This window comes from Eriocheir sinensis, unplaced genomic scaffold (assembly GCF_024679095.1).
Source record: "Eriocheir sinensis breed Jianghai 21 unplaced genomic scaffold, ASM2467909v1 Scaffold1084, whole genome shotgun sequence".
Lineage (NCBI taxonomy): Eukaryota > Metazoa > Arthropoda > Malacostraca > Decapoda > Varunidae > Eriocheir > Eriocheir sinensis.
In genome coordinates, this window is record NW_026110390.1 from 61,562 (window position 1) to 72,500 (window position 10,939).

The window sequence follows — 10,939 nt, forward strand, 5'->3', positions numbered from 1 at the left end:
TATATCTACTCTAAGTCTGTATCCATCCCCGTCTATCTTTATTTATCTATTTATCTTTGCTGTTAATATGACATGTACGTAAGACTTTGCTGAATAACAGTTGTAATCATTAATTCATGTATAATTTCAATGGTATTTAAATATGATTACATGGTGTGTGTGTGGGTGTGTGTGTGTGTGTGTCTCTCTCGCTCTCTCTCTCTCTCACCCCTCCCTTTTCACCCTTCACTTCCACTCCTTTACATACCTCCTCCCACCCTGCTAACCCCCTCCCTTCCTCCTCCCTGCAGCTCGGGGAGAGGAGCGACAGGATGGGCTTGGCGCCATCCGTGAGTGGCTGACACAATGCCGGGAGTCGCAAGCTTATTCTGGTCATCGTGCCATCGCCCTCCTCCTCGACAACATGCTCCTCACCACCGTTGGTAAGCACGCTAACATATTCGTATAGACCGGTTAACACTTAGGTCGGCATTTTAAGGTCATACTCTAAACATTTCGGCGCCCAAGTTCATATATTTGCCAAGGCCTTCGTAGGAGTTATGGGGGGCATTTCCAGGGTAGTTTTATGACCCTGGTGGTAGTCTAACCTTTCTCCTTTTCGGGCTTTGATAGTTGATGCGAGGGATGGAAACGATACCGACCACAGACGCTGCCAACTCTCACATCAATTATTTCTAAAGGCCAAAATGAGGTTAGACGCGATTTCATGAGTGTTTTTCACCTTTGTGGTACAGAAGGGTCGAACTACCAGAGGACTTATAAACTACTCTGAAAATGCCCAAAACCTCGATGAAAGGCTTGTCAAATACGTGTGCTTGGGCGCCGAAATGTTTGGAATAAGGGACTGAAAGCCAGATACCTCATGCTGTCTGACTCCTGCATTAGGATGTTGGACATAATCTGGTTGACTCCTTGCATTAAGATGTAGACACCACCATAAATCAGAACACTCAGAGTATATTAATGTACTGTTAACTCTTGTATAAGGAAGTAGGACAACACCATTGATAAGAACACTCAAGAGACTTACTGTAATCTAATTAACGCTAGCATTAGAGAGTTGGACAGCACCGTCAGTAAGGACACGCAGAGCTTCTTACCCTGTGTTAACTAGCATTTAAGAGCCTGTTACTGCATACTCAGTGAACGCCTACATTAGAAGTTGGACAGAACAGGGATGAGCTAGAGTAGAAAGTCAGGTGGACAAATATATGGATGATAGAGTAGAGTCAAAGGCAGTGAAGTTAATAAGTTCATGAGAAGTTAAAATAAAGAAAATAGCGATAGAAGATACAAATCTAAGAGAACTGAGGCGTCAATAAGAAAATTAAAGTTGCTGAGTATGAAAAGTTTGACCTACTCTTTCCAAAAGTTATTCGGATTCTATTATGTGATGCCAAACTATACTTATGTTCCTTATCTAATCTTATGCTGCATTCGAAATTATATATATACTAGTTTGGCTGAATATTAATCTCTCTCTCTTTTTTTCTTATTTTCTCTTATTCATTTTATTCTCTTTCTTCTCTTTCTCTTCTTTTTTCCTCCCTTCTTCTTTCCCACCTCCTTTCTCTTCTCCTTTCCTTTCTCTTATTCATTTTATTCTCTTTTTGTCTCTCTTTCTCTTCTCTTTTTCCCCCTGTCTGTCTCTCCTCCTTCTTTTCCCCACCTCCTTTCTCTTCTCCCTCCTGTTTCCCTTTCTCTCTCTCTCTCCTCCCCACCCCCTCGCCCCCTCTCCTCCTTTCTTTCCCACCTCTCTCTTCCTCCCATTCTCCCACTCCTTCTCTCCTCCCTTCTTCTTCAAACCTCTTTTTCACAACTCCCCTTTCTCCAACCCCCCTTCTCCCTACCCCTTTTACTTCACCCCTTTTCCTCCAACCCTTCCCCACCCCTAGTGCCCATCATTCCCAAGTACCTCTACCAGCTGCATCACCCCAACTCCACGGCGCCCGCCCCCTGAGATCGACCTGCACCCACCACCACCACCACTGCCCCCCACCACTCACCATCGACGCTGCCATCGCTCACGCCCACATCCCTGAAGGTACGTGTTTTATGAGTGTGTGTCTGTTTGTGTGTGTGTGTGTGTGTGTGTGTGTGTATGTCATTCTCTCTCTCTCTCTCTCTCTCTCTCTCTCTCTCTCTCTCTCTCTCTCATTTTTCTCTTTTATTCTCTTTTGTTTCTTTCTTTTTCCCTTATTTTTTCGTTTTCTCATTTTCTCTTTTTCACACATTTTCGTTTTCTCTTCTTTTTTTTTCTCTTTTTCCTTATTCTCTCTCTCTCTCTCTCTCTCTCTCTCTCTCTCTCTCTCTCTCTCTCTCTCTCTCTCTCTCTCTCTCCCTCATGACATCCATTTGCATGCATTTACTGAATTGAGTTTAGAGACACAGGCTGACGAGAGTAAACAAAGGGAGCTCAGAGAGGGGGAAAAAGCCAAAGAAAAGACGTTGTTTGCACGCTGTTTGCCTTCAGTGACCATCTGAGTAAGGAAAACAAGGAGGTTAGATCGTACGTAAGGTGTGTTTACATTATCTGCTGACGAGTGTAAACAAATGAATAAAAAACATAAACAGGGGTAAGAGATAAGGAGAGTGGAGAAAAATAAGACAAACTGTTGCTTGCCTGTAATGACCAACTGTCTGGCGAAAACAAGATTAGCACATGTGGAAGATTTGTATTTTTTTTTTTTTTACATCGCTGCTCATTGCGCCGGTAGGCATCTTCCCGGTGGGGCCTGATGGTCGGCCCAAGGCTTCTTCCCGGTGGGGCCTGATGGTCGGCCCATCCCGTTCTGGCGCAGGCGAGTGTTTATAGTGGCGCCATCTTGCATTGGCTCATGCTGCCCCCCGGAACTCGTTCTTGATTCGCTTGGACGGCTTCCTCTGGAGTCCGGGTTGATGGGTGGTCTTCAGGACAGCATGGAGTAGTTTGCCACTGATGGTGACTGATAAATCCCAGGTGGTAACGTGGGGATTCGAACCCGCGTCGTCCATCACGCGGTGAATGTGGGCCCAGTACGCTACCAGTTCAGCCATCGCCTACGCTTATCAGCTGACGAGTGGAAACAGAGGATGGTTAAGAGAACATGGAAAGAATAGAAAAAATGCTGTTTACCCTATATGGCCATCTGCCTGACGAAACAAGGTTAGAAAGTATGGAAGGTTTATTTACATTTCTCAGCTGACGAGTGTAAATAATTGTAAAAGAGGAGGGTGAAAAAGTAAAGGAAAGATATAGTTTGCTTACACTTGCAGTAATCAAATATATGAGGTAATCAAGAAGTCAGCACGGATGGAAGGTATGTTTACACTTATCAGCTGACAGGAGTAAAGAAAGAAGGAAAGTGAAGCAAAAGAGACGAATAAGACAGTTTCCTCAATAATCATTCCGTTCATGTAAACAAAGAAGTAAACACGTATGGCAATGTTTGTTTACGCTACCTAGCAAAAAAGTGTAAACAGTCATTGGACAACATTATACAAAAATTTGTTGACAGATATAACCTTGTAAATGTGGCGTGAGAGAGAGAAAGAAAGAAAGGAAAAATATGTTCAAAGAAAGAGAGAAAATAAGAAAGACGCTGATTGCATGGTAATAAATATGGTATAAAAATCAAAAGAAAAATAAGAAAAGGGAAACTGACAAAAGGAAAAAAGACAAAAATGGAAAAAAACAGAAAAAGGACAAAAAGAAACATATTGTATAAAGATACTAAAAGATACAGTAAAAGGAAGTAAGAGGTGGAGGAGCAATGTTTACAGAGATCAGGGGAGTGGACAAAATAAACACCCAGTAGTGATTTTTTGGCAATGATCAGCTGAGTGGGAGGTGTCAAGGCTTGGTGCAGGCAATGTAAACAGTGTGAGAGGCAAGGGTGGTGGTGGTGGTGGTGGTGATATATTGGTGATGGTCGAGAGAAGAAGTAGGAGAGGTAGGAGAAAGAAGAGATGAAAGTGGTGAAGATAGAAGAGAAGAGAGGAGAGGAGAGGGAAGGAGGAGGAAGAGAAGAAGAAGAACAAGTAACCGCGGTAGGAGGAAGAAAAGGGAAAAGAGGAGGAGACATAAGAGGTGATGGTGGTGGTGGTGGTGATGGAGGGGAGGAGGAGAAAAAGAGGAGGAAGAAAGAAGAAATAACAGAAGTAGGAGAGAGAAGAGGAGGAAGTGGAGGAGAAACAGGATATGGAGAAAGAAATAAGAAGGGTAAGAGAAACAAGAGGAGAGATGGAGATGGTGGTGGTGGGGGAGGGGGGGAAGGAGAAGGAGAAAGAAGTAAGAGGAAGAAGAGGGAAATGAAGATAGGAATAGAAGGTAGAATAGAATAGAAGGTAGGGAGAGAAGATAGATGGGAAGAGGAGGTGGTGGTGGTGATGGTAGTGGCGATGGTCGAATGGAGGAGGTGGAGGGGAAAGAAGAAGTAGATGGGGAAGAGGAAAGAAGAGGAGTAGGGGAGGAGAGAGAAGATACAATGGAGGAGGAAGAAATGGTGTGGTGGTGGTGGGGAGGTGATCATGATGGTGGTGGTGGTGGTGATGGTGGTGGTGGAGAGGAGGAGGGAGGGGCAGTGAGACCAAATGGATTCGTTAATTAAGAGAATATTGCACTAATGGTCTGACTCCGAGGAAATCACGTCATCCACTTACGACTGAAAGATGTAGGTATATGAATATTTCTCTCTCTCTCTCAAGAAGTAAAAAGTAATATTACGAGAAAAATATAACTGAAGATGATGATGGTGATGATGATGATAAGGAGGAGGAGGAGGAGGAGGAGGAGGAGGAAAAATGATGAAACCAAAGAAAAGAGGAAGAAGAGTAAAAGTACCTAATGAAACAAGCAATAATAATAATAATAATAATAATAATAATAATAATAATAATAATAATAATAATAATAATAATAGGCAAACATTGAATACTATAAAAACATTATTATAGACTGATAAATGTACTAACTGAACTCTCTCTCTCTCTCTCTCCAGGACCCAACTGCTGTCCGTGCTGCGAGGAGGGGGGCAGGGGGGGGCGGGGGTTACACCCTCCCGCCTTCCCTTCCCCTTCGACACAGGTAAGTCTTAAATAACTAGACTACCTCATCTTCCTCCTCCTCCTCTTCTTCCTCTTCTTCTTCGTCGTCCTTCTCCTCCTCCTCCTCCTCCTCCTCCTCCTCCTCCTTCTCAGTTGTCATATATATAGCGACCTATTTTTTCCGCTATAGTTTGACATACAAACTCTTATACGTACACACACACACACACACACACACACACACACACACACACACACACACACACACACACATACAGTAGATACTTTTTGTGTGTTTTCTCTTTTTTCTATACTCTTATTTGTGTTATATTATAGTCTGTTCAAACCAAGTGTTCCTCTGGCGCCTAAGCTTGGTTTTAAGCCTCCCCTGCTTAGGTGGCTTCCTCTCTTGCTCTCATGGCGGGTGTCTGTCAATCACACGTGTTCTCGTGCTACATGTGTATGTATCATTTTCTTTAGCTAACCACTGATACATGCTAGACGGTAGCATTTGTCATCAGTACACTCAGATTGTAGAATTCACATATGTCTGTAGTAATAGTTGTAGTATTAGAAGTAGTATTAGTAGTAATAGCAGCATCGGCACTCGCACTCCATTTTTTCGTATTTAGCAACAAAACAATATTGTTGTTTGGTATGTAAAGTTTCCAACAGATTTTTGGAACCTACCCAAAAAAATTTGCGTAATTATCAATAGTTAGTTCAGCAATATATTAGTCTCGAGAAGTCCCTGCTACATCTACCACCAGCAGACTTATCAGCAGAAGGTTTTTCAATAAAGTTCCACCAGACTGCCGCCAACCTTGAGCTGCCAACAAGACAGTGACACGCTGGGGACCGTTACCCGGGCAGCGACGCGGTAAACTCTACGGACACAGCCAGGCACATTTACATTACATTTCTCAGCGACTCCCGTGAGGTTCAATGCGTACGCCGCGGATGTATCCCGGAGGACATTGTTATTTCACATCACTCTATAAGTCATGTGTTGGCAGGGCGAGTGGTGAGCACGCTGATCATTGTTCGTATCATAACGAGCTCTTGTTTCCCTCGCAGCCACTCCCTCCCCGCTCCCTGTTACATCTGACTTATCTGCCTTTATCACATATTTTACATTAGTTCTTGATTAGTAACAGAAGGAGCGGAAGTAAAGGAACCATGCGAAGAGAGAAGAATGAGACTGAGAGAGCTGAAATAAATTATCAAGTCTTTCTTAAAGGAGCCATGAAGGCGTGAGTGTCTGGAGCAGCCCTCACGCCGGCGCTAACAGGAAGCGGCCAGCGCCCACGGCCAGGCGCGCGCAGCTGTCATGTAAAAGACGTGAGCAGAGGCAAATAATATAGACACTGTCGCACGAGAACATGTGTGATGGACAGTCAACCTCCGTGACAGTGAAAGAACAATTACAGCCTATTACGAGGGGCCTAAAAAATGTCCCTAGGTGCCAGAGGAACACTTGATTGAACACACTGGAGTTGTTTGTTTGTTTTCGACCTTCTTGCTTCTTTTCTTTTGTCTGTGATACCCCCCCCCCACCCACCCACCCACCCAAACACACACACACACACATACACGCACACTTTTCCTTACTTCTTTCATACGTTCCATTTTCTCCATTTTTAAACTTTCTACCTATACTTTTTTTTCCTATAAATTCATCGATCCTACACACTTGTTTTTTTGCTTCTTTTTTTCTTTCTCTTTTTTTTCCTTATATTCTCCGCGCCGCAGTATTGACAGACACGCCCATTACCTCTCTTTTTTGTGGTCTATTTTTTCCTCAACACTTTCATTAACTACTAAATATCCTGGGAAACGAAGGGAGGAGGGGGAGGAGGGAGGAGAGAGGAAGGAAGGAGGGAGAAGGAGGAGAGAGAAGGTAAAGGAAGGGAGGGGAAGAGGGAAGGAAGAAGGGAGAGAGGAAAGGAAGAGGGAGCGCGGAAGGGAGAGGGAGGAAGGAAAGGGAGAGAGAAAGGGAGAGGTAGGAGAGGACAGGGAGGAGGAAGGGATTGATGAATGAGGAAGGAAGGAGGGAGGGAAAAGAGGAGGGATTATTTAAGGGGAGGGTGGAGGAAGAGGAAGGTAGAGCAAGGAAGAAGGAGAGAGGAAAGAAGAGGGAGTGGAAGGAAAGGGAGGAAGGAAAGGGAGAGAAAGGGAGAGGTAGGAGAGAGGAAAGGAGGAGGAAGGATAGATGAATGAGGAAGGGAGGAGGAGGGAGGGAGAGAGGAAAGTAAGAGGGAAGGAAGGAAGGGAGGAAGGAAAGGGAGAGAAAGGGAGAGGTAGGAAAGGGAGGAGGAAGGGATTGATGAATATATTTAGGTCACTGAAAACTGTTACATGTTAAGACGTGTTTTGGTTGCGATGTTTTGATTTCTCTCCTTCCCTTCCTCCCTCCCTCGTCCATTCTTTGCCTCCTCTTCATCTCTATCTTCTCCTCAATTTATCATTCCTTCGTTCGTTTATCTTCTCTCCTTCAATAATATTTCTCCTCCTCCTTCAATCTTTTCCTCCTTCTCTCTCTATCTCATTTTATCCCTCTCCTCATTCGCTCATATTTTCCTTTCCTCTTGTTTTCTTACTTTTTTCCTTCCCTTTTCTCCTTTCCATCTTTTCCCTTCTCTATATCTTTCTCCTCTCCTCACTTTCTCATTCTCCTTTCTCTCTTCTCTTCTGTTTTCCTTCTCGTTATTCCTTCTACCCTTTCTCCTTCACCTATATTTCCCTCCTTCCCCATCTTTCTCCTCTCCGTAATATATCTCATTCTTTTTCTCCTTTTCCTTTCCCTCTCTTTCTTCCATCCTACTCCCGTTCCTCTTCCTCCCTCCTCCTCCCTCCTCCTCACTCCTCACTCACTCACTCACTCACCACTCGCTCACCACTCACTCACTCAATCGCACTTCCAATACGACTGCAAATCATTTCCTCTTCCTGTTCCTTCCTTCTCTCTCTCTTTCTACCTCTTTTTCATCTTCTACCTCTACCTTACTTTCATTCTTTCTCTTTCTTCCTTTTTATCCTCTCTTTTCCTTTCTCCTCTCTCTTTGTATCTCTTTCATCTCTTTTCCTCTTCTTCCTCTATTTCTCCTTCGCCATCATTTTTTCTACCTCCTTCTCTTGCTCTTTCCCCTCTCTTTTCTCCCTTTCTATTTATTTTCACTTTCTTCCGCTCCTTTTTATCTCCTTTCCCCTATCCTCTCCCTCTTCCTATGTTTCTCCACCTTTCTGTATCCTTTTCTTCCCCTCACCTTATCCTCTCAATGTCATTCTCTCCCTATCCCCATCCTTCTCTCCCTATCCTTCTCTCCCTATCCCCTTCTTATCTTTTCTCCCTCCCCCCCACCAGGCCAGGACGGCAGACTGACGAGCCCCGCCATGGAATTCCTGAAAAACGCCTCGATTGCCAACAAGCCCCCGCCGCCGCCGCCGCCTCTGTCCTCCGCCGCCGCCCCCGCGCCCACCGAGGGGGGAGGAGGGGGGCAACGGTACGTCAAGATGAACCACGAGGACCTGGTCAACGAGAACGTGGAGGTGGGCCTGCTCTTCTGCTCCAAGGCGGTGGTGCAGCTCATCACCAACCCCTTCATCGGACCACTCACGCACAGGTAAGATTAACACACACATGGTTTGCCTTTTACACCAGTCCCGTTCATTAATCATCTAGTTACATTATCTATTTTGAAGTACCTGTTCAATCCCTTTCACATCTACCTTCTGAATCCCCTTGACATCTCCACCAACCCCTTCGTCGGCCCACTCAAGCACAGGTAAGATTTTGACACCTGGTTTACGTTTCACGCATCTCCAGCTCCTTCGTCACCTGCGCCCCTCCCCCAGTATCGGGCAATGCTGGAATGGCAAACACTGTTAATGAATCCATTTCCAATACGCTCGTTTGGGGAGGCGGTGGATGAGTGGTTAACATCCCGGCGCCGCGTCCAAGGACGAGGGTTCGCGTCCCGCCCGCAGCCATAAGCTGGGATTTTTCAGTCACAGCCGAGTGGCCTAAGACTACCCACATGCTGTCCTGAAGACCACCTATCAACCCAGACTCTAGATTCTCTCTCTAAAAAGAGGATCAAAGATGAGCTCCGGGGGGCAGCATGAGCCAAGTAAAATGGCGCCACTATAAACACTTGCCTGCGCCACAACGAGCTGGGGCCGACCATCAGGCCCCATCAATTAATCCTACCGGTGACATAGGCATAAACATATAAAAAAAAAAATTAAACGTTTGGATGGCGGGTGGCATGCACGGGGGAGATGGCATCATGAGCGGGGACACCATCGAATGCCCTTGCCTGCCCAGCCACACGATGGAGCGGCCTTTGTTCGTTTCCCGGGTAATGTTTGGCGGGAAAGACTCGGATACCAGAGCTCAACCTCACCTGGGTCGCTTGCCCTCCGTCTGTCATGCATTATTACCTCGCTGCTCTTTGTTACGTCTGAGTGTACATCAACACACGGAAACTGCCTGATAATGTGGAGGAGACTACTCAACACTGGTCAAGGGAGCAGCCCTTCCACTAACATTCTCAGCCTAATAAACGGGCCTGTCATCACGACCAAGCTCGAGGGAAACCCCGACCCTCGGAAACTTTCGCATCTTTAACGGGCGGGCACAGTAGTGTGGACGGGGCCTTAAAACATTCTCCTATAACGCACCTCCATCCCTTTTCAGTAGTCCCCTCTAAACGTTTAAGATATGAACTTATATTACACGTCTCACAGCTGCACCGTTCTCTAATTACATGGATATTTCCGGCAACGCAACCCCAACTCCTTGAAATAGTCACTCACACGCAGGTGAGCTAGCCATACACACATGCTTAACCTCAACGTTGTAAGTGCTACCGTCCACAGCAGGTAAGAAAGCGGAATAAAGGTGTTGGGGAGGAGAGAGGAGAGATAATATTAGATGCTTAAAACAAAAAAACAGCCATGAGCGAAATATTCAAGAGACGAAACATCTGATGCGGTCTCCTGCCGTTCACGAGATAGATAAGGCCCCGCGTTGATGCTAAATAACAATGAAAATAATAAACTGCTCTCCTCACACACACACACACACACACACACACACACACACACACACACTCACAGAGCCAAAGTAAAGCGAAAAGTAAAAGCTAACAAAATGATAAAAGAGAAATGTCTTGAAACGAAAACTAACATAAAATAAGAAAATAAATTACTGACCTTAAAATTAGAACCTTGCATATAACATCACACACACACACACACACACACACACACACACACACACACACACACCTAAATTACTCCTGCGTGGATGCACTTAACTGCCGGGTAATAAAAGGCAGGTTAATGTCCTTCTCCTGAGGGCGAGCACACAGGTGGGCGAGCACGTACCTGGAAAAAGAAATAGTAGTAGTAGTAATGGTGCTAATAATAATAGTAGTAGTAGTAGTAGTAGTAGTAGTAGTAGTAGTAGTAGTAGTAGTAGTGATGACATGTCGAAAATGTTCTTAAAAAATAAATAAATAAAAAGAAGAAGAAGAGGAAGAAGAAGAAGATGAAAAAGAAGAAGAAGAAGAAAAAGAAAAAGGAAAAAGGAAAAGAAGAAGCAGAAGAAGAAATAGAAGAAGATAAAGAAGAAGAAAATGATGAAGAATGTTAAAACGAAAAAGATGAAGAGGAAGATAATTTTACTGAAGAGAACACTGAAAATTAGGAACAAGATGCACAATAACAAGAATACCATCAAGAAGAACAAGAATATGACCAAAAAAAAAAAGAATTAGAAGATAAAAAATAATAATAATACCCACTTCATTTGCCACTTGATTTTAACATACTGGAATACCATACTTCACTCTTCATTCTAATCTCATATCCCCTGTCTATCTATCTATCTATCCATCTATCTAAATCT

The 10,939-nt window shown here is 44.4% G+C and overlaps 1 protein-coding gene across 1 annotated transcript in view; it reads left to right on the forward strand.

Annotated features, from left to right (window-relative positions):
* The first annotated feature begins 5,040 nt into the window (after nucleotides 1-5,040).
* LOC126989169 (synaptic vesicular amine transporter-like) overlaps nucleotides 5,041-10,939 on the forward strand; it is a 35,910-nt gene continuing 30,011 nt past the window's right edge. Inside the window, exons 1-2 of the mRNA XM_050847723.1 lie at nucleotides 5,041-5,065; nucleotides 8,390-8,648. Of these exons, the coding sequence (XP_050703680.1) occupies nucleotides 8,419-8,648 (230 nt within the window). The 5' untranslated portion in view covers nucleotides 5,041-5,065; nucleotides 8,390-8,418. The remainder of the gene's footprint in view (nucleotides 5,066-8,389; nucleotides 8,649-10,939) is intronic.